Source organism: Balaenoptera acutorostrata, chromosome 5, assembly GCF_949987535.1.
Source record: "Balaenoptera acutorostrata chromosome 5, mBalAcu1.1, whole genome shotgun sequence".
Classification (NCBI taxonomy): domain Eukaryota; kingdom Metazoa; phylum Chordata; class Mammalia; order Artiodactyla; family Balaenopteridae; genus Balaenoptera; species Balaenoptera acutorostrata.
In genome coordinates, this window is record NC_080068.1 from 106,395,759 (window position 1) to 106,420,496 (window position 24,738).

Here is a 24,738-nt window from a genome sequence, read left to right on the forward strand (position 1 = left end):
CACACACCATCAAGGCCCTAACTTCTCCTCCAGGACTTGCTTTGGGCAAATACTCTGCCTGCCCTCCTGCCTGAGCTGGGACTGCTTCCTTCCTCTCTAATCCCTTACCCAGATTATTTTCTTTCAACATCCAACACAAAGCCCATTGTTTGAGAAATCTGCCCTGGTTAACCAGACGTTCAAATCTGAGTTCAGCTATGTGATACCGGGCAAGTAACCCAAATTCCCTGAGCCTCAATTTGCTCTATAATATGGGATACTAATACTTTTTAATAGAGTGGCTGTGAGGACTAAATGAAATAAACATAGTGCCTGACACATGGTAAATGCTTAAGAGCAGATAATAGTATAAGTTAACATACATTAACCACTCACAGCAAGTGTTTTACCTATATCAACTCATTTTGTTCTCACAACAACCCAACAAGGTAGGTATTATAAATCTTTCCATTTTACAAGTGAGGAAACTAAGGCACAGAGAAGTTAAGCAATCTTCCCATAGTCACACAGCAAAGCCAGGATTTGAACACAGGCTGCCTGCCTGCAAGCTGGAGCTCTTAGGTCCTAGGCTTTGCTACTCAATGGTACCAGTCCCCACTCTGAACTTGCTACTGATCTCATTAATTATGACATATCCTGATTAAATTAGCTTATTTTTCATGTTTATATAGCAACCCAGTCTGACTCTAAAGCACAGTGCTCTACAAACTTTAGTTGCTGTTATTATCATTACTATTATTAATTAAAGAACACCAATGGAGACAATACTTACAATCTTTTCTTGTCCACCACTCGCTTAACTCGGATGGCTCTTTGTTCTGAGTAAAGTTTACATACTCCTGTTCAGGGGAAAATACCAGAGACCACTTAGAACTGCGTCTCAGGCAAAGGTATCATTAAATACAATGAGACAGGACAGTCTTCAGCTGGCAAAGCTAAATGTTGCATCCCATCTATTGTGAAATGCCACATTTGACCTTTAAGATAAAATGAAATACTTTTTAAGTAATCTTCAATGAAATCCAAAACAGCACTCCTGTGCTCCTTCACTTGCTGGGAATGTATCTCCTTGTGGGCTGTAACAGAAAAGGACAATATTCAGGGCTCTGTATTCAATTATACAGAAGAACAATTCATCATCTTCCTCACAACAGTTTCTTTATTAGAAGTATTCTTAAGAATACAGCTATAAAACAAGTCTTGTGTCAAGTGACATTACATTTTTAAAAGAGTAAGATTTATTAGGCTTTGTGAGAGCAAAAGATTAAACCTGCAGAAAAACTAGTCAAATAATTTATGGTTTATTACAGCACGTAGGGATCGCATTTGACACGGCCCTCTTCTTGAGTGCTGAACCCGTTCGTATTAACAGCGTCCAACGCTCAAGCTGACCTTCAAGTAACATGTTTAAATTAAACTCAGAGCACACACGCCCCCTCTGCCTGCCTGTTTTTCAGCTTGGAATGCTCCGTCCTCTCCCTTCAGCCATTCACATTTCCTTTAGACACCGAGTCAAACCTTCCTTCTCCAGGAAACCTTGAGTCACTGAGCCACAAGGATGCCTTTCTTCTGTGAACCATCACTTCTTCTTAGAGTCTGTGCCAGTTATTTTGCTAGGACAGCTCCGGTTTATGAGAGACTGAGTACCTACCATGTGCAGGCACCCTGTTAGTACTTTACATAACTCACTGCTAATGATCCAAACAATCCAAAAGGCAATTATAATTATGCCTGTTTTACACATGAAGAAACTAAGGTTCAGAGTCAATAAGGAGGCCAAGGTCACGTGGTTTGGTACTTAATTCCTCATTTTATTAATGTTCATGTATTTTCTAGGTTATCTCAATGAATGTCCTTAAGGGTAGGGGGCATGATCTGTTTCTACCATAGGGCCGCGTAATCTGAGATTCACATGAGGAATTTAGCGGATCCATGAAATCATACACAAAATTTTGTGCATATGTATATTTTTTTCTGGCAGGAATGTCTATAGCTTTCAACAGATTCTCCAGGTTGTCCATGGAAGCTTCCCAAACAAAAGTCTGTGTCAAGCACAATAGCATCTGGCCACTTGAACTCTATGCTATGTTAATGTAATCTGTATCTGCCTAAGCAAATTAAAAAAGAATCAAGGAAGCCATCTCAGTCCCTCAGTAAGAATTAAACATCAGTGAAAGTGAGATGATAATAGTAACCCTAATGCTAGCTATTGTTCTAAGGATGCTATGAGAATTCTCATAACAACCCTAAGAAATATACCTAAGAAATATACGCTAAGAAATAGCTCCATTTTATAGATGAAGAAACTGAGACCCAGGGCGATTAAGTGACTTGCCAAAGGCCATATGGCCAGAACATGGTGGAGCTGGGGTGGGTACATAAGCAGCCAAGGCTCCAGAGCCTTCCTCTTAACCACGAGAGTCTGATACTACAGTTTACTTTAATACTCTAAGTAGAGAGTTTAGAGGCCTTGCATCCTTGTCCACGTGCCATCAACTGCTGCCCCTCTCAGTGCCACCCAGAACACAGGCACACATGCACACACCGCCACACACGATTCATCTTCTCTGACCCTGGCCCCTTGGTAAATTTTTGGTTCTGTCTGGAGAGGTCCTTTCCGCCTCCCTCTTCCCATCTGTTTAACTTGAATTCATGGCCTTTTCATTACTTTTAACAGCTTAGGTTAAAACACTAATCAGGAGAAAAGAATTTTAAAGTTCTGAAACCTAAATCGAAATAAGAACACAAAAGAGAGCTTTACGCGGCTGTGCCGTATGCATCGTGTAAGTACTTAATTGAGTCACAGCTGGCTGGCTGCATCTTTCGGGGCACGGCACCTTGTGTTCTCAGTTGCTGGATCGCTTCTGAGCAGGTCCTCATGAATGTCTGAGCATCCTGGTCTATCTGGTCTCGTTCTGTGTCCGTCATTCTCCCATATTCAGACATGACATGGCTAACAAAGAGAGAGAGAGGGACAAAATTAAAGGGCAGCAGCAAATGACCACACGTGTAGTCACGGGGTGTGAAAGGAAGAACAAAGTTCCCTGTTGCAGTGACGTTTAAGCTGAGACTTGAAGGATGAGGAGGAACTGGCCAGGCTAAGAGGTGGGAGAATGCTCTAGACAGTAGAACCAACACTTACGAAGGCCGTCAGGTAGGAAAAGCTTCCTGCAGACCAAACTGGAGCAGGCCAGGCCAGCGAGGGAGTGTGGCAGGCCTGGAGTGGAATCAGGGGCCAGAGCACACAGGCCTTGTCAAGAGTGTGGGCTTTGAGAACAGCGGGGCAGCGACTGACGGCTGTCACACAGCGCACTGACAGAGTCGGAGTCCCCCAGAGGAACCCCTGGGGGCTGCATGGAGAGCGCTGCGGGGACACCATTTGTGAAGAGCTGCTTCAGGCTGGCATTTCTCCCATGTTCACAAGCGGTCTTCAAAACTCACAATGAAAGAGCTTTTAGAACCATTTCACTTCCCCTGATAATCAGTTAAAACTCTAAAGTTACTGAACAAGTAAGAGTGCCCACTTTCAGTAATGCTGCACCCTGAAGCTGCTGTAGTTATATCGCTGTGCTCATTTCTGTAAGACATGGGTGGGTGCTGCAGCATTATTATGAACACTGATGAGACACCCCGGACACTACAGCTGAAATTCAGAATCACAAAATGTCAAGTTAAAAGGGACCTTAGATAATCATTCCATTTCCACCCACCAGCCGCACTAGCTCCCGTTCCCGTTCTCACTGAGAATAAAATATAAAGTCCTGATATTCCCAACCTCCACCTGTGACCATACTTGCTGCCTCTCGCCCCCATTCACTTTGCTCCAGTCACACTGGCCTCCTTGCTGTCCCCCAATCAGACACACAGCCTTCGGCAGCCTGGACTCTCTCCCGGCAGACGCCTGCCCTCTCTCAGCCTTCGTATCTCTGCTCACACGGCCTGATCAGAGCCAGCCCCCCGACCACCCCCTGTGCCGCACCCAGCACTCGCCCTCAGTGGTGGTCAGTGCCTATGTTGGTTATTTTTAGTTTTTATTTTTTTTAGTCTCCCTAATTCTTTTGTTTTAAATTGAAGTATAGTTGATTTATAATGTTGTGTTAGTTTGAGGTGTACAGCAGTGATTCAGTTATACAGATTCTTTTCCATTATAGATTACTGCAAGATGTTGAATATAGTTCCCTGTGCTGTACAGTAGTTCCTTGTTGTTTATTTTATATATAGCAGTATGTATCTGCTAATCCCCAAACTCCTAATTTATCCCTCCTTACCCCTTTCCCCTTTGGTAGCCCCTTTGTTTTCTAAGTCTGTTTCTGTTTAGTAAATAAGTTTATTTGTACCAATTTTTTAGATTCCACATATAAGTGATATCATATGATATTTGTCTTTCTCTGTCTGACTTACTACACTTAGTATGATAACCTCTAGGTCCATCCATGTGGCTGCAAATGGCATTATTTCATTTAAATTTATGGTTGAGTAACATTCCATTGTATATATATATATACCACATCTTCTTTATCCATTCATCTGTTGATGGGCATTTAGGTTGCTTCCATGTCTCAGCTGTTGTAAATAGTCTGTGCTGGTTATTAAGTCACTGTCTCTCAGCTTCAAAGCCGCCCTCCCACACTCTGCTTTGTGATGTGAGGGCTGCGGCTCACCAAATCACACTACTCCTCTCCGACTGTACGTTCCTTACCTGGCTTGTTTTCCTTTACAGCACTCTGAAATAGTGACTTCCATCTCCTCCCAGGAGAATGCAAGCTTCATGAAAGCAGGGACTTTGTCTCGTTCACTTCTGTTTCCCCAGTACCTAAAAATGCTGTCCCACACACAGTAGGTGTGCTAACATTAGCTGAGCACTTAGTATGCACCAGACACTATTCTCGGTGACTTACATGTATTTTATTTACTTATTAATCCTCGCAATTCATTCATTCACTCACTTGTATACTAATCCCCCATATGTCAGGCACTGTGGCGGGGCTGGGGGTTCAAAGTTAATTAAGTAAGGCTCATTTCTGATTCCCACAGAGGGTACCACACCACAGGGGAGACTGGCACAGACACGGGGGGCACAAGGAACGGCAGTGGATGGCACTGGTCTGAAAGTGGACTGTGGGACCCATGCGGGGAGTGGTCAGTTCATGCAGGGGAGGTGCTGGGCAGGTGGAGAGGAACAGTCTCCACACAGGGGACAGCGGGAGAAGACCTGCTCCAAATCCCCAGCTTGTGGGTCATGGTTGGAATGACCACATAATGTATGATCTACAACAGGACACATCTGAGAATGAAAGGGAAAACAGAAGTATACCAAGTGGTCCCTGTAAACCAAGCATCCTAGCTGTGGACCTCTGGGACCCCCTGATTTATTTCAAGGGGCAGCACATCACATGCACCCGGTCAGTGTCTCCACACTGAATGTGTCTAGCATATGTCTACACAATTTTCCAAAGGAATGCAGATGGTATTATGATAAGTACACATTTATTTAAAGTTACCAAATGTGCATTAGCTGTTTCTTCAGTATCAATAGGTTTCCCCCAAATAAAACAATCATACAAAATACAAATATGCCACTATCAACTGGAAAGGAGTCCCTGCGGTACAGAAGGTGGGGACTGCCGGCTGGCGTAGTCACTGGAGGATTTTAAACAGAGGAATCTGCATTTTGCATGGGGTCTTCTGTGGTCACTGGCCTGGAGGTGGATGAAATCAGACCCCAGTTAAGAGGGCGCTGAGCATCCAGGAAGAGATGAACAGAGCCTGGGCAAGGCCATGTCAGTGGGGGAGAGGAAGCATAACAGATCTGAGAGAGATCTCATAGGTTGGGTCTACGAGACCGGGCTGACTGGGTGTGGAGGTAAATGAGGAGACGCCTAGGACAAAGAGCACAGAAGAAAGCACAGGTGTGGAAGGAAAGATGGTAAGGTGTGGAAGGAAAGATGGTAAGGTGCGGGGCCAAAGATGGCACAGAAAGTTTAGGACATGACAGATGAGGAGATGGAGCAACTTGAGAAAGGGTTCAAACTCTGATTCTTCTGTGATGTTTTAAGAACAGCACTAGCTATATAATCGGCATTTGAAACACTCATCAAAAGTAACGAACGCTTGCCAGTGAGATAGCCCCAAATTAAGTATCACCATAACAAAATTACTACTATTTGGAAAAGGTTAACCATCTGGAAAATAATTCCAAAAGATCTATTCTCACAGGACATGCACACATAACTTTTTCAAACTTTGATTTTATTTCCTTTATGATGTGCAGAGGAATAATTTTATTACAGACTTCAATTTATCTAAATATTAGATTCAGTTTAAGGAGATTATGTTAGGTACAGGTTTGGATTAGTCAATTTATTTCAGGGAGAAACAAGGAAAAAACCAGAGGAGTAAGTTCATTCGCTAGTTCAGAAATTTAAAGGAATAGGCTTTTAAAAATTATCTGGTTGATTAGTATGTTAAGAAAGGGCAAGTTCAAAATTACAAAATACCATTGACATTCTGCCTATTAATTTAATATGCAATTAGATACTTCCTGAAGACAGAGAAGAAGAGAGAATAACTTAAATTATTTTAGACTCTGTTCCAAAGGTTACTGAAAAGGTCTGGACAAAAGTTAAAGACCACAATCTCATTTTTGCTATAAATATTAAATATGAGCGAGTGTAGTACCTTGCTCATAGTATATGCCCAATATACATTATGAAATGAAACTGTTAATGTCTGAGCTACAAACATGAACAAAATATAGACCCTGCTCTCAATAAACTATATCACAATAGGTAATATCCACAGGCTTATGTACACAACTATACATCATAAACAAAGGTTAATAGCCATGTAACACTTTCCATGCATTAACACTAACACTAATTCACTGTTCTAAGCACTTCACATATATTTACCCACTTAATTATCAAAATTCTATGAGGTGGGTACTATTATAATTCCCATTTTATGCATGATGCAACTGAGGCACAGAGAGGTTAAGTAACTTGCCAAGGTCACACAGCTAGGAATTAGCAGAGTTTGGATTTGAACCAAGGCATCCTGGCTCCATACTCTTAACCACTGCTCAAGGCACTTCTTGAGTCATAAAAGGTAGAAGAGTTCAGAAGAGGGGATGCTTATTCCCTATTAGCTAGTCAGAAGAAGGTGATCTATGAACTAAATCTTGAAAGGCAGGATGTAGCCGTGGGAGACAAGAGCAGACGCTCTGAGCAACAGAACGGAATCGGGAGAGAGGGAGCCTGTCTGGAGAACAGTCAGTGGTTCAGTTTGGCTGGAGCACAGGCTAGGTAGAAGCGACGAGTTCTTGGTGGGCCTCCAGTATGACTTGAGGAGTTTTATTCTGTAGCCAATGGAAAGGCAGAGCTTGAAGAAGATAAATGTTGGCAATTCCACATTAGCTGGAAGAGAGGGGGAAGATCAGGTGATGGGTTATGGAAGTCAGAAAGAATCCTGCCTTATTCATCTTTATATCCCTAGCACAGGTAGGTGCTAGTAAATTTCTGTCGAACTGAAGACAGGAGCAATGGTAGAGCGTGGGTGGCAAGACCGAAAAGAGGTGATGGATCTGAGATGTAAAAATTGTCAGGAACAGAGTAGACGTTGGAGGCAAAGCATCAGCAGACCCTGAGATCTGGGGCCTGGGTAAGCAAGAGACAGTAGTAGAAACAAAGAGCACAGAAGGAAGAGGAGAAAGAACTGGAAATATGAAAGAAAGAAGCTGCTACTAACACTTGTCCTTATAATGCAACTCAAAAGGACAGAAGTAATGCTCTTGAGACTAGATGTTCCATGATTGATACTTTGTTTTCAAAAATGAAACCAGGGCAAATGGTCTTCTAAACACTTTGTGATAAACTCTAGAGAAACTAAAGTTCTGAAGTTCTATAATTTACCAAGGAGAAAGGGAAAAGTCACTGTGACATACAGCACAGTGGCCACAAAGCTGACACAGGGCTGAGGTTACTGAAGTTCACCTGATAAGGAGAACAGAACACTGGTGCAGTCCACAAACTAATAACAGACGGCTTTCACACGATGGACACTCAAAAAGTATTTGGTTGCCTGAATTTTGTTTAATTGATCTGACTCTTTCCATCCTAAACTTCCGAGGGCTATAGGAAGAGTCTGGCTCCTGGAAGAATGCCAGGAGTGGGAAGCACTGAGAGAAGGGCCATTTGGAGTTAAGAGTCCGGAGACCGGCGCTGTACAGAGAACGGAGAGTTACTAGCTCACCAGCGGCTGAGTTTAGGATCAAGTGGGAATCAGACAGAGATCAAAATATTGGCTTTATATGATTACTAACCACACATGGCCCCCTAATGGTGCCTGGCAATTATGCGGTATGTCCTCACTGTGTCTGCTTTCCCACTCTCCCAGGTGCCTGTTTCCTATCTTCTCCTCACAGCTCAAACCTCCAACACCTCCGTCCCCATCTGCAGCATCAGTAATAACTGTGCTTCCTGGTTTCTGGGCGCTCCTCCAAGCTCTCCCCACCTTGCTTCCCATGGGCCGGCACACTGTGCCTTCTCCCCAGCTACTAAGGATGAGGTGTCCATCTCCTAGCTCTGCCCCTCCACCTGGGCACCAGGTTGGCCACAGCGATTCTCCTTTCTCTCTCGTACACCATCAACCGTAAAAGAATTACTGCGTAGACACGGTGCTTAGGCAGTGTCTGGCACACAGTGAACACTACACGTGTTAGTTCCTAATAAAATCAATGTTCCCCGTCTACTGGCTCTTTCCTAGCCACATACAAACATGCTGTTATTTCTCCCAACTTAAAAAACAAAAGAAAATCTCTCAAATCCACGTCTCCTACCAGTTACTGTCCAATTTCCCTGCTTTTTTCAGTAAAACTCTGAGACGCTTACAACCCCGTCTCCATCTTCCTGACTATTCTCTCTCGACCCCATCCAAAGGGCCTTTTGCCCTCATCCCCCCACTGTGGTCCTCACTCCCCAAGGTCACCGCTGGGTCATCCCTCCCCTCAGTTACTTTCCACAGATTGGATGGAGTTGATGGCTCCCCTCCCCCTGATTTGCTTTCTCCTCTGTCTTCCCCGGCAACACTCTCTCCTGTTTCCCTCCTGTCTCCCTGGCTGCTCATTTTCAGGCTTTTTGTTGATACCTTTTACCCTCAGTCCCTCAATCTCTCCACTATCTACGTTGTTCCCTTGGTGAGTTCAGCTAGGCTCGTGGCTTTTTTTTTGTCAGCATATATACCAGTTCTACAGTGACAAGTCCAAATTTATGTCTTCAGCTCGAACCTCTCCTTGAACTTGAGACACGTATATCTAACTACCGGTTCAACATCTCTATTCAGATGTTTAATCTGTGTTGCAAATATGCCCCAAACTGAGCTCCTGCCCGCTCTCTTCAAACATGCTCCCCCATCTAGGTTGATGGAAATTCCATTCCTTCTAGCTGCTCAGGCCCCAAACCTGGAGTCATCCTTGCACCTCTTTTTCTCTCCCAGCTCACAGCTAATCCATTAACAAATCTCGTTGGCTCTACGTTCAAAGTAATTCCAGAATGTGACCTTGTTGCCACATCCACATCCTCTGGGCCATGCCATCGGCATCCCTCACCTGGACCGTGACTGTAGCCTCCCAGCTGGTCTGCTGCTTCTGTCGTGTCCCTCCACAGATTATTCTAACACACTAGCCTTACTGATGCTGTTAGAAAGTTAGTCAGATCCTATCAACCCTCTGTACAGACCTTCTAGTGCTTCCCCCCTAAGAGTAAAAGCCAAGGTCCTTACAAGAGCTACATGAGCTGTAAGACAGCTGACGAGATCTGGCTGCTGCCCTCTCTCTGAGCTCATCTTCAACTACCGTCCCCCACACTCCCCAGTCCCTCCTGCTCCAGCCACCCTGGCCTCCCTGCTGTTCCTTGAACCCTCCAGACATACTCCTGCACTAGGACCTTACACTTGCTGCCGTCTTCTCCTTCTGGAATGTCCTTTCCCTGGATGATATCTATATAAACTGACTGCTTACTTCTTTTAGGTGTTTACTCAATGTCCCCCCCATCTTAATAAGTCCTTCCCTAAGCTACCTTTATAAACTTGTACCCTCCCTGACAATTTCTATTTTCCCGTCTCCCCTCCCCCTAAAAGCATTTATCCTGCTCTAACACTATTATGTTTTACTCATTTATTTTGTTTCTTGTCTATCTTCCTCTCCAAAATATAAGTTCCATAAAGGCAGGGACATTTGTCTATCTGTTCATTACTGCATCCCATCATCACAAGCAATACCTAGGGTTTAGTAGGCTGATAAATCAATATCTCAATAGCCAAATACTTTCTGAATGACCTCACTTAATGCATGAGGCCGACCTGAAGAGGCCTGACACACAGCTACACAACTGTGCTCCTTAATAGGTCCCTCCCGGATTTATTTCACTCCCACCCCAAGACCTGTAGGCACCACCCCCTTCCAGAGCCTTCCCTGGAAAAGTGGAGGCACAGAGGGGCAGGGAATGTGTCCATCCTGATGACAGGCACCCAAGAGAAGAGGGAAGAGTAAGCCTAAGGCTCTTCCCAGGGCCAACCAGGAGGCCAGTCTCCTCTCCTCCCTCAGTGCGGCACCTTCCCACGACCCAACCCCAGGGTCCACATTTTCGGGGGTGGGGGGGGTCGTTGGAAGGAGAGAAGGAAGCCCATGGGTTCCTGGGGAATGGATGATCCTCCCCTCAGCAGAACCTGAAAAGCAACAGAGACCTATTTCCCTCTCCCAACCCTCCCCAATACTTTGTTTTCTTAACTAGTTTGGCTTAACATGGTAACCCTGACAGAATGTACTCTACCTGAGGCAGAAGACCCAAGAGAGAGGGGAAGGGGCTGGGCAAGCATGCTCCACCCTCCTCCCAACTCCCCAGTCAGGTCAAGGCGGGCGGAGTGAGAGCAGTGAGCAGAGGGGCGGCGAGTCCTGTGCCGCCCCTAATAGAAACCATCTCCTAGAAACCATCTCCGCGGAAACGGAGGCTAACGGGGTCAGGAACAAATAAATAAGACAGGTACCCACTTCCAAGTGGCTATGCACCCCGTGGTCGGAGCAGACCGATAAATGACTAATTCCAAGAACATCAGATTAACATCCCCCTACTCTATTTTGACTTAATGGAAACTCAGCTCAGTGAAATTGAAAAGGTCTAAAGGTTAATTTGATAAAACTGATTACTCAATTAAAAGGTGATGTTCCTTTAGGAGACATTATATATTAACCTTTTAAACTGGAAATTAACAGTGTGGTTATTCTATTAGTAACAACAACAAAAACCAAGAAAGTTTCTCCCCCAGGTGGTATCATTTTGTTGCCAGGATATTAAGGAAAAGGTACATCTACCAGAAGTGGAGGAATTAGTTTTAATTAAAATCATTCAAGAGGTCCAGCCAGAGGCTATCTAGGTTGCATGCTGTTCTGCTCTAGTAAAATGTCATTATTTTAAAAAAATTAAATGGGTCAATAAAGTCTGAGCTCTACATTGTGGAAAAGATTACAGCTTCCTAACTATGCCAAGCTAACATAGCCTTATGGGTCTGAAGGCAATGTTTCTCTCAATTCCATGATCACACTCCATCCAAAATCTTCTCAGGAACAGGCCAAGGCCAGCACATTGCATCGGGAGGCAGAGCAGTAAAAAAAGAAAGGCTTTAAACAGTCTACCACCTTTGGGAGGGAGAGCTTGATGGGAGAAGATAAGGATGGCCTTTCTCCATCTGGAGAGAACGTGGGGCATGGAGGGGAATGCGTATTCCCTGGTCCTCGTGTTTCTACATGAATCCACTCCTCTAGCGTGACACCTAACCTCAGCCCCCTCCCTTGGGGGCAGGGACTTCTCTGATTGGCAGCCTGGCAGAAGGACCTGGGCATGGGCGTGAGCACGCACGGAGCCACGGCTCCTCTCTCTCCTCTCCTCTGGGATCTGCCTGCTTACTGACAGCAGAGGATCTGCCTGCCCTCTCTCTCACATGCTATCAGGGGCCTCTGTGCTCTCTGTGCTCCGGGGCTGTGACCGTTCAGTGGCACCAATGGCTGAGTGCGTCTAATTCAGGAGCCTTCAGCAAGGTCACCCGCCTGCAGACCTAACCTCTGCCGCCACCCTAGGTTTCACTAGTGATCAAGCTGAGAACACGTCTGTCTCTGTCATGTCGACTTGACTCTGGCATCCTCTCTCTCTCTTTCTCTCCCTCCCTCCCACCTCTGGCAGGAAATTAGAGGTGCTTTCTTTATCAACTGACCACTGCCCCACCTTCATCACAGGTCAAATGGGATTCCAATTCAGGTACCATTCACCAAGGGACTTCTACGTGTCAGGAACTCTCACACATCTCATTTAATCCTCACAAGAACATTATCCACACTTTATTTAAAACCAAACAAAAAAAGCAAGCACAAAGATGTGAAGTGAGCTGTATACACTTACATGATTAATATGTGGCAGAACTGGGACTAGAACCTAGGTGTGATTGACCCTCAAAGTCCCTGACCTTTCAAAGGGACCAAAACAGGGGCAGGAGTGAAACTCAGACTGCACTGGCTGGCCATGAACTGCAACTGGGAAAAGGAATTCAAGACTGAGTTTCTATAATGGGGTAATGACTGGTCAAGACCAAGAAAGCCTCAGGAGCTCTAGTTCTGCTGACGCTGCAGCCACACAACCAGTAAGTGGCAGGGCGAGACGGGCTCCAGGGACCCTGGTCCTCCGCCCCAGAGTGTGCTGCCATGGTAGCCGGGAAAGGGGGAGGCCGAGGCCAGCTGCCCACTGTCCTGAGCAGCATGACGACTCGGAGTAAGTCCACACCTGCTCTGGAAACACTGACACAGTGCGTGGAGCTGAGCTGTGCTGTTCGAGGAGAAATGCCTTAATCCCACCATTATAATCAAAAGTTTAAAACTATTGCAAAGTTACAGAATAGCAGCCTTATAATCTTTTTATAAATCCATTGTTTTTTTAAAAAAAATTTATTTATTTTATTTATTTATTTTTGGCCGCGTTGGGTCTTCGTTGCTGCACGTGGACTTTCTCTGGTTGCGGCGAGCGGGGGCTACTCTTCGTCGCGGTACACGTGCTGCTCACTGCGGTGGCTTCTCTTGCTGCGGAGCACGGGCTCTAGGTGCGCGGGCTTCAGTAGCTGTGGCGCGCAGGCTCAGTAGTTGTGGCGCACGGGCTTAGTTGCTCCACGGCATGTGGGATCTTCCCAGACCAGGGCTCGAACCCATGTCCCCTGCATTGGCAGGCGGATTCTTAACCACTGTGCCACCAGGGAAGTCCCCTCATTGCTTTTTTCTTTGTGCACTGCATTTCAATTGTACTGTCTTGTTTGAATCTCCTAACTAGTGGCAAGTGATCATCACTCTCATTATTTAGAGCAGGGCTCCTTAAACCTTTTCTGAAAAGGGCCACAGAGTGTACATATTAGACTTTGAGGGCCATATAGCCTGTCACAGCCACTCAGCTCTGTTGTCGTAGTGTAAAAGCTGCCATCCATAACATGCAAATGAATGGGCGTGGCGCTGTTCCAATAAGCTTTATTTATAGACACAAAAATTTAATTTCATATAATTTTCTTATGTGGTAAAATATTATTATAATTATTATTATTTTTAAAAACTGGTTTTATTTCTTATGTATTACACGTATACTGTTAGGAGGGACAGTGTATTTAATTAACTAGGGAAGAGGAGGTGGGACACTGGCCTAGCATCTTCCCTTAATTTCATCTTCTTTTTTTTTTTAATATTTCTTTCTTCTTTATTTTGGTTGCACCAAGTCTTAGTTGTGGCGGGCGGGCTCCTTAGTGCGGCATGCACGTGGGATCTAGTTCCCTGACCAGGGATCGACCCCGGGCTCCCTGCATTGGGAGCGAGGAGTCTTAACCAGAGCCACCAGGGAAGTCCCTATTGTTATTATTTTCCCCCCAGCCATTTAAAAATATAAGAACTATTCTCAGCTCACAGGCTGTACAAAAATAGGCAGTAGACTGGACTTGGCCTACAGGTTGTGGTTTGCTGACCCCTGGTTTAGAGGAAGACACTGCATTTTACAGATTAAGTGACTTTCTCAGGTTTGCACGGCTAATAAGGGGACAGGGTGGCCTGAACTAAACCAACCTCTAAAGCATTCACCTGGCTGGATGCCTTTTCAAGGCAAATAATGGGAGTTAATAATGGATTTCCATGAGAGATCTCTACAACCACTTATTTAACCTAAGTTGTAAAGTACTAAAGAAAGGAGCTGGAACTGATAGGCTTATACCGGTTTTATTAAGCTTTCCAAAATGACTGTCGCTTCCATTTTTATGCACTATAAAATTAGCATCTGATGTACACACACCTTTAGAAATAAAATTTACACTGCCATCTAGTGGTGACCAACTATTTTAACTGAGAACTTTAAAGTAAGGTTTTCTTGGTACTAAGCATTAGAATAATTTAGTATATTCCAAAATTATGCAAATGAAATACACTTAAAAGTATAAAGTAGACAAAGTGGTAGAGATTATTTAAAATTCACCTGGGGCATAATTATTTTCTCTGTTAAAGAATTTATATGAAACATTTTCATTTTTGCATATATTGACAAAGTTTTTTTAAAAATCAGATTTGTTCTGTATTTTCTAACTGTGATAGGAAGGCTTCTGAAGGGCAAAATCCCTTGTTTTATAATGATGAAATCCTAAAAAGATGCTTCTAATGATGTCACTTCGTATGTCTAATCCAACTTTTCCATTAATTTAGGTAATACACTTGAAGCTGACTCCTATGGTAGAAACGCCACACTAAAGCCAGGTGCAAATGTAGGTCAGGGAAGAGCAGGAGGCATGATATCTGCACTGCGGTGTTCCTGTGTCTACTGAGAGCTGGAGTCTATTCCAGAAGCCATTTTGGAAGGCTCGATCAAAATGCTTTTTCTTTTTAAAAATCAACCTAACCAGAAGTTTCTTCACTAGAGAGGCAAGAGCTCTTGTCTTTCCAAATGGCATTTTTACATGACTTGCATTATCTCTTCATTTGCTCAGCAATATGCAATCAGTGAGAAACGGCCCCATTTCTCTCTGCATGTTTCACAACATATACGGCACACACAGAGCTACAGACACATGGGAACATCAGAATAGGGGACATTGCTGTGAGGATATGGTGACTTTGAGGACATGGGGTATGGCTGAGCTTACCTTGGCTGGGGGGAGCCCCTTTTTGCTCTGCAGATATTCTTCCACTGCCAAACTGACCTTCCCCATTACAACCCTAAGTTAGTAAAAAGTGAGGACAAAAAGCTCAAAAGGAATATAGGTATGGAAAAGAACAGTCACTAAAATCATGGTAAAAAATAGACACTTACCTATAAGCATTAATATAATCTTTCCTGTGTTCCAGAAGAAAATCTCTCAGTTTGCCAATGTGCGAAATCTATAATGAAAAGAAAGCAAACGATTTATATGGATAAATATGTTACGCTCATATGCAACAAATTTTAAATTAGTAGAGAATGGAATGCAGGTAGTAAAAAGATTTTGAAGCTACAAACTGGATATCTCTGGTTTTAGACTCCTGTATAATCACTGACTTGTTGGGTGGCTTTGGGAAAGTCACCCACATTCCTGGGTCTTGGTCTCTTACCGATGGTTCCTTCTTCCTGTAACTGTTGTGATCTGTGACATAACGAAGAGATGATCTCTAAGGAACTTTGAGATTCAATGAGATAGTGCATGTCTAGTAACTACACAGCATGTGCTCAATAAAGGCCAATTTTCTTCCTTATGTGTCTTATATCCAAAATTTTATAGACAAATATTCCTTCTTCCAAGTGTTCTAGGGGATGGATTCTAAGGCTGGAGCTATCAAGTGTATAAATAGGGCTCATGCAGAGCAGCAGAATTAAAGAAAAGATGCAGGAGTGACAATTTATCCCTACACAGCAAATCTCCATTTTCCCTACTTCCACGGATGAACAAAACAGACACAAAAGTACAGAGGACGGAATTTGTGATGGCTCATTTCTAGTACTAAAGCATGTGTCAGGTAATGTGTGTGGAATGAGGGATTAAGAAACAAACAAAATAAAAAGAGGTAGGAAGAAACCTAGGATCATGGTCAACATGGACAAAAGTGTTTCCAGAAGGAGAGAATGATTAACTAAGTTGGTGGCCTGCCCTGTCCTTTGACCACAGCTCACACTAGTTTCCTCCTAATGTCCTTTGTACTTATTCCAAACATACGTAGCCCCAGCCTTGAAGGATGTGCTGAACTTTCATCTTTTTCATGAAAGTTTTTCTGTCAAGGCCAACTCAGGCTAATTTTCGCTTTGCTCTGAACTTAAAAGCACTTCTGCATCCCACCCACTGGGCACTCAGCTACACACAGCCACATCCTCTGGCTTCACTTTTGCATGCACACCTCTTTCTTGGGGGTTAGGAACCACGCAAGGAGGGGCTGCACAGCTTCCTGCATGGCTCTAAGCACAACATGAAGCCCAGAAGGTGTCAGTCAGTATTTGTGGAATGAGTAAATGTTTAAATGCAAAAATAGTATTTACCACTAAGGAAACATTCAGCATTTGTCTGGAGACAGGTCAGTAAGGGTTCAGTTAAATTTCTCACAGAGTCTAGACTAAAAACAAATATGGTTCAGAAAAGCACCCTTAGGCATCTTAAGAGCATGAATCGAAGAAAAACTGAACTATGGCCATAATATTCACTTATTTACCAGATTACAAACAACAACTGAGACAGCCAGAGTCTGTCCAGCATCCCTGGCTCCGTGAGGAACTCCCCCACACACGACCTCGTTCTTTCCCAGCAGCCCATTGTGGGCACTGACGTCACCGCGCTCATTAACCAGGTTGGGAAAGTGAATCTTGCAGAAGCTAAGTGACTCGTCCCCAGTCACATGGTTAGTGCCTGGTGGGGCTCAGAGGCAAGCCTGGGACTCTCTGAGTTCAAATTTGGCCTGTCTTCCACCAAGCCACAGCTGCCTTCCTCACACTCTTACTCCTATTTTCCACTGATGCTGCATTTTAAAATCTGACTTTTAAGATTGTTGGGAAAAAAATTTAAGAGATGTGCAAACAAGGTATTTACTGTACCACATTCAAGATTTAATCAAGTTAAGTCTCCTGTTTAATACATTTCAATGGTTTCCACTCCATTCCCCAACCCCTGCCTGCAAGGGGCCAGGTAAGCAGTGTGAGGGAGTAAAGCAAGAGGAGTGGAGGGTGCAGTGCATTGGGCAGGGATGAATTCTGGTTTTAAAACACACTGCAGCCAAAGGAAGCATCTCTGCCGGCCGACTTGCCAAAGGGCAGCTAACTATCATCTCTGGGCCTAACCAATGCGATTGAGTCCAAACCCCAAATGCAGCACTCAAGGCCCTTCACAATTCAGCTCCAAAAGTCCTGAGTGGCCTCAGACCTGCCGCGCTCCCCACAGACCACAAAGACCACAATGACTCGTTACCGACTGGTTTCCCTTCACCAGGGTGCAAGCTCCTAGAGGTTAAAGGGTCCTCTCTCTTTCCCCAGAACCTGTCAGGCACAATTCCTGGTGCAAAGCAGAGTCTCAGAAACTTTTACTAAATGTTGAATAGATAGTGGGTACTGAATAATCCCCAAAGGATTATACCTACTGTGGTAGACAAGGTAATGCCATTACCTCCGCCCAAAGATGTCCAAGTCCTAACCCCTGGAACCTGTGACTATATTATGTTACATGACAAAGGGGAATTATCCTGACAGATGGAATTACGGTGCTCATCAGTTGACCTTAAAATAGGGAGAATACCCTGCATTTATACTGGAGTATCCAGGTAGGTAGGCCCCTATGTAATCACAGCGTCCTTAAATGGAGAAGAGGGAGGCAGAAGAGAGAGTCAAAGTGATGCAACGGGAGAAGGACTCAATCCAACATTGCTGGCTTTCAAGACGGAGGAAGGGAGCCAGAGGATGAAGGCAACGTCTGGAAGCTTCAAAAGGCAAAGTAATGGATTCTCCCCTAGCACTTCCAGGAAAGAACAGAGCTCTGCCAACACCTTGATTTCAGTCTACGGAGTCCCATTTTAGACTTCTGACCTACAGAACTAGAAGATAGTAAGTTTTTGTTGTTTTAAGCCACTAAACTTGTGGTAATTTGTTACAGCAGCAATAAGAAACTAATACACTTTGTCTCAGTTTGGGGTGCTATAACAAAATACCACAGGCTGGGTGACTTTTACAACAAACACTTATTTCTCGCAGTACTGGAGGCTGCAAAGTCCTGGTCAAGGTGTCAGCATATCTGGTGCCTGGTGAGGGCCCTCTTCTTGATTTGTAGATAGTTGCCTTCTTGCTCAATCCTCACATGGTGGTCTCGTGCCTCTTCCTCTAAGGGTACCGATCCCATTCACGAGGGCTCCACCCTCATGACCTAATCAGGTCCCAAAGGCCTCACCTCTAAATACCATCCCATTGGGTATTAGGGCTTCAACATATGAATTCTGGGGTGACACAAACATTCAGTCATAGCATATCTGTTTAAAGCCTTATCCAAAACAGTTTTTTTAAAAAAAGGAGTCAAAGTTTTCAATAAAAAGTTTGAACAGGCCCAAAGGCATCTACTACGTAGGCTAGACCCAGCAGCCCCCCCTTACTGCGGCCCCATCCCCCAGCTTTAGCTAATTTCAGTCCACCAGGGTGGAATGGTGCAAGGGGATAAGTGCCAGGAACAAGAAGGCCCCGCAGGCATCTCAGAAAACATGCTTACAAGAAGTTTCACTTAAAGTACAACAAATGTGATCCCAATTTCTTATGACATGATACCTGAGATTTGCTTCAAAATAATATGGAGGTGGGGAGGAACACGTGAAAGAGGCTCAGTCCTGAGTTGACAGCTGAAGATGGGCACATGCGTACACGCGGGCTCCTTACACTCTCTGTCTACTTTAGTATATACTTGACATTTTTTCTTAACAAAACATTATTTTCAAAAAAATCTCCCATTTTGCACTCTCTTTTAACATGTTTGGTGATTCTGAAGTACAGATTTTCTGCTGCCAAACTAGTAATAACCCACATTTGAACCAACAACTCAACCCCACCCAAAATCTCTAGCTATTTTATTTCTAAGTACTTGCAAGCCTTGCTTAAAGTTCCATTTAAGAGGATCAATGCAACTTAAAAAAAACCACCACCAACAAAACCTTCATTGAGAGTTTACTACGTGCCAGGCTCTGTTCCAAGATCTCCCCACACATTAACTCATCAAATTCTCCCAGCAACACTCACGAGATGGGTAACATCATCATACCTGTTTTACAGATGAGGAAACTAAGTCAGAGACAGGGTAAGTAATTTGCTCAGGAACACATGGGGTGAAGCCTGAATGGAACCCAGCATTCGAAGTATCAGGCTTGAGTTCTTAACGCCCAAATTTAAGCACAGATTCTTGGCAGGTGGCAAGTGCAGTTTCCCAGTATAGTAATCACAAAGAGGGATGACTGGGAACCGAGAAAAGCATCCAGTGAGCAACAGCAAGCTGTGTTCTCTTGTATCTGTATTCAACAGTGCACTACACACCTGATGTTACCCGAGAGCGACACACCAGGCATGTGTGTGCCAGGAAGTGTGTGAATTGCTCACTATGTGCTGCATCGGCTCCCCTATAACAATCAGGTGAGTTAGACGGTACCCCCATTCCCGTTTGATAAACATGGAAACTGAGGCCCACATGAGGTCGGTCACAGGATAATAAGGGGAAGAACTGGCATGGATCACGGGTCTGTATGACTCAAAGGCTAAGTTATTTATTCTACATTATATCGTCATCAAAAGACTAATAAACTATTACTATTTAGCTTATTTAAGTTTGAGGCTTTTCTTCACAGAAATATAAACTGGGTTTCATGTGACAGTATTTGTATATATTGATTTTCAAAATGTTTTCAACTACAGTGGATACAGAAAGATCTGCAAGAAAGGTTTTTTGAATGTTTCCATGTAGAGCGCTCATTTTAAAAGTCACTCAAAGTAGGAACATGCCCATATCCAAAGTGCCTGTTTTTACCACTGAAGTCTCCTGCTCCAAGCTCGGCTGTTATTCCTTGTGTTTGCGACACGGGAGGCTTGGAATTCGCAAGTACCATAGGGATGCTGGGAGGAAGGTCCACAGCTGTGAGCAAGGAACCAGGATGGTCAGAAAGACTGGCGGTGTAACGGTGACCCGTTCACCCTGAGTATCAATCATCAAACTGCCTCAAAACACAGTTTAAACAAGTAACGAAGGCAACTTCCACGACTGGGTCTCTTCCCCGCATCTGAGTTCCTCTGCCTCCACGGATAGTGTGGGGCGGGGTATGAGCAGGGGAGCGGACTCCGCGCAGAAGACTGTGGGGTTTGGGTGGAGCAGGGCAGACGAGAGAGAAAGGGTACGGAATCCAGGGAGTTGGCTGAGCTTCTCAGTTCTAATCTCTGCTCAATCTCCACCACTTACTCTGAAGGGGACCTTGATTCCCCACCTTCAGGCTTCGTGTGGAGGGACCCCAGCTGGACAAACTTCCTGTTCTGTCTCCCAGCGCTTCACTCGCGCGTCTCAGGGAAGAGGCCTTACTGGTGTAGGGTGTGGAGACAGCAGTGAGCACGCTCGGCAGCCAGGCAGCAGAGAGGGTCTGTTCTGGCCAGCGCGCCACCCATATTTGGCCACAAATCTAAAGCCAGGTTCTCCGTTTGGTTTTTTCACGTTCTGACTCCTGTATTTCTTTCAGGTAGTTCCAAAATTGCGCTGGGAAAAAAGAGGTGTTTTTAATAAACTCCCTAAACTCTTAACCTTTGCCAACTGAAATTTTGAGCAAGTTGCTTAATCTCCCTGAGCTTCACTACAAAGGGAGGGCAGTAAAAATGATTCTTTAAAAATAGAAATAGCACGAGTTAATAGCCAACTTTCATCGAGCACACGCTGTGTGGCAGGCACCGGTCTAAACACTGTGCATCCATTAGCTCATTTACTTCTCCTAATAACCCTGTGGGATAGGTTCCACTATAATCCCACTTTACAGATAAGAAGACACTGAAGTGACACATTTCATATAAATGGTTCAAAATAAACAGGGGACTGTGACTCCCAAACCAAGCGCCTGCGTGCTTTCAGCCTCTGCAAGTCTGCCCACGAAGACAAGCCTACTGTCCCATCTGAGCGCAGTGGGTCTCTGAGGGCTGCTTTCACCACAGTGCACACAGAACGTTTTAAGATCAAAAGTACCCAATGCTGAGATGCCTTGTTCAGGTCAAATGCAATGTCAACAGCTATGGGTCAGCGCAAAGCCAAGAGCCACATTCCACGGTCAGCCAGGATCTGGCTTCTCCACGAAGGTGATACTCAACTAAACAATTGTTTAAACTCCATTCTAAAATGACAGGCATTCACGTTGACTCATCCTTTTCTTTCTCTGAAGATAAATCAAGTTCACTTTTAAGTGACTGTATTTTAATAAGGCTAATTTCAAAAATCATCAAGACACTGGACTTCTCCACAAAACACATCTACCGTATAAGCAGACTGACTATAAAAAACAGTAGCAGTGGTCCCTATATTAGATGCATTTGACAGGGAAGAACAGATTCTCACATTACCTGTTGTTACACATAAAGCTTTTACTAGGAGAGACCAAACAAAAACATCCCAATATGTGCAGCCGTGAGATCTGCTCCCGCAGGTAAATATGCACTGCTGACATGGACTCAGCCCCAGGGACTCAACCCATGGATGGCTGCCCACAAGCATGCCGCTGAACGGGGGGAAGCCAAGGTTGCGCACAGCATGTACTTAGGTAAATTATATGAAATACAGACCTGAAGCTGAATCCACAGAGAGAGAGAGGAATCTAAAAGACTGCTCATCAAAACACTGATGGTTGTCTGGGTGGTAAGATTTGGAGACTTTGCTTTTTCCTAATACCTTTTTGTAACCTTAAAATTGTTCTACGCTTCGTATGTGTAACCTTTGCAACCAGACAAAAAATGTTTTTAAACAAAAAGGTAAATCTTCCCTAACTAAGAGTGTATACTGACTCCCCAGGCCCCGCAGGGTCAAATCCAATTCCTTGAGCCTGGGACCCCCTAGTGTTCCTGGCCCTGCTGACTTCTCGGGGTTCAGAGCCCTCCCCCATCGCCCAATCCCGGTCTTCTGACTTACTCCTACTCTGCTCAGGGGATACACTTCCCCGAAGTCTTCTCTGCCATTTCCAGGCCAGCTTAAGGACCCCTCGCAAGCACCTCTTTTTCGGAGGTGCCACCGTCTCGTTTCGAAATGTTTTCATGTCTATCGGACATAAGCTGCTCAGGCATATGCCTAGCCCAAAGCAGCTCTCCAAAAATGATTTAATGCTCCGAACTGAACTGATTTTCTATCCGCTTCAAGAATTACTAGCAGGGTAAAATAAACTCCAAACATAGTAAGTCTGCTATATACTTTACATTATCCACTAGATGGCAACACATGTATTATAGCAGGAGTAGTAACAGGAACTCTCAAAAATATCACATTTTTTTTCCCAAGGCCTTTAAAATTTTCTCTGGTTCTGTATTTTTGATCTAGAATCAAAGGATTATTAAAGGTTAATTGTGCTGTGCAGGCTGAAGCTGAAATGACATTGTTTTGAAATAGACACGCGCACTTGGATGAGCCCAAGGTTTTAAAACACTGCACTCCTGGCAGGTTCAACACAAAGGCATCTCCGGAGCATGGCTGCCATCTGCCGTCCCAGGCAGCGGGCCCAGCTTTGTTTATGTGTGTCATCCACAGCACAGACCTGCTAGCTGCTCCTTCGTGGGTGTTTCGTAAATTACCCAAAGCAAGATAAACTGTAAAACAAAAACCCTGCTACAAAACGGAGGGATTCTTCTCAAAGGACGACTGCATTTTCACTGCAGGGGGGTTCAAAGCAGCCACCAGTGTCCTCTGCAGATCACAGCAGTGGCCTGACTTGCAACGTCCCCTACTACTCTCCCCCGCCACAGGAATTCTTCTCTGGCGCTCATAACACTTCCAACAAAGACCTGATTGATTATGAAACACTAAGTACTGATTTGCATAATTTGCCTGTGCAAGAGGCAGCCATTGTTAAAGATTAAAGAGACTCCAGTACAGCCCTCTGGCGTATTGTAAAAAGTTCCCTGTAACACAAAATCATTATTTTTTTCATTCAATCAGTGGACACAGCTTGCTGTTCAGTTTAGTAGGCAGCCAAAGGCACAGTCAGAACAACCACTGTTGTATAAATGTTTGCCAACTACTGATAAGCTAAAACGACTTTTCACAAGGATCATGTTCCCAAGTCTGATTTGGAGGCCCGCTAACTAAATTCCAAATCCACCTCCCTTCAGACATAATTGAAAAATGCATCAATACCAATTATAGCTAAAAGTTCAGAACTGTCACAGCTCTGGAGTGCGACGACTCTGCTGAAGTCACAGTGAGGGTTGTCTGAGTCCTGTCCCCATCCCCGTGCTAGAGAAGCTCCCAGTGACTAGTCACCCACAAAAGAGCCTGGCATGGCCACAGACATTCCTTCGGTGCTGGGGTCACAGCAGTGTGTTAAAGGATTACATGTATGAACTGTTCTTTCTCACTTCTTTCCTTTCAGCAATTGTTTAGTAATAAGCAAGTAATAAGCAAGGAGTCTGAGCCTCCTCCTATCACTTCCGCCCTAATTTCTACTGCACGAGGTCACCCTTCAGCGCGTACAAGGCCCTGGAGGGGTGGCAGCCACTCTTGCAGTCCTCGCACAAGCCCCTCCTGAAGCACCATACTCCCTCGGCTTCCAGGACCCCACTGTCCCCAGGTTCTCTTCCTAAACCTCTGACAACTTTGCTTCACCTTCTTTCCTTGCCTCTTCTGCCTTTGCACACCTCGGAAACTTAATGAAGCTCAGCCCTGACACATTCTTGCTAAACCCACCCCTTCCATCCATAGCTTAATTTACCATCTACAGAAAATGCCCACCCAGCCCCTGCCTCGCTCCTGTGTTCCAGGAGCGTATTCAACCATCTACTGCATGTCTCACTGGTGCCTCAAAAGCTACATGTCCCAAAGCCTTAGTCACCCAACCACTCACGCTCAATCCTCCTGACTTACCCTCAGCCCCTCCCTGTCCCCACAAGGAGACAGAGCCTCTCTCTCTCGATTCCCGAAGTTAGAAAATCTCAGAACATTTTGACTCTTCCCTCTTTTTCACCCCACAAAGTAAACTGGTCAGCCAGGCCTGTCCAAACCACTGGCTGAAAATCTGCCAAAGGAATGGGCACCCACCAGCCAGCTTCCCTGCCTGCTTTCCCACACCCACCCCAGAGCCCAGACCCTCAGAGTCCTTCCCTGATCCAGCCTCCTCTTTCCGCCTCTGCCCTTTGGCACTGCTACTTTGCCTGGAACATCTTCTTTCTCATCCACCAAGCACTCAAATGTGCTGGGTCTTAGGAGGTTTTAAAATATGGCATTCTGGGTTCACTTCCCACTTTCTCTGTATGATGCCTTCGGGAGGCATGCTGTAAGTGTCTGTTAGCTGAATGTTATAAATGTTTGCCGCATGTATATATGTTATACACATTACATATATACACGCATATATATGTGTGCACATATATAACATAAATGTTAGTTGAATATATAAAGTGCTCTACCCCATCAGTCTGGAAACCTCATTAGAAAAAAAGACATAGACATTCTTGATCTAAGGAAACTGTCATCAGTGGT

General features: G+C 44.6%; 1 protein-coding gene across 3 annotated transcripts in view; it reads right to left on the reverse strand.

Moving 5' to 3' along the window:
• STX18 (syntaxin 18) overlaps positions 1–24,738 on the reverse strand; it is a 120,735-nt gene that overhangs the window by 38,241 nt on the left and 57,756 nt on the right. For 2 of the 3 annotated variants that reach the window (XM_007190961.2, XM_028168659.2), the window contains exons 2-5: positions 15,366–15,433; positions 2,838–2,953; positions 999–1,076; positions 773–839 (exon numbers count right to left, since the gene is read on the reverse strand). In XM_007190961.2, coding sequence (XP_007191023.1) covers positions 773–839; positions 999–1,076; positions 2,838–2,953; positions 15,366–15,433 — 329 coding nt within the window. Of the gene's footprint in view, positions 1–772; positions 840–998; positions 1,077–2,837; positions 2,954–15,198; positions 15,272–15,365; positions 15,434–24,738 lie in introns of all 3 variants that reach the window. The other variant, XM_028168660.2, reaches the window with a different exon arrangement.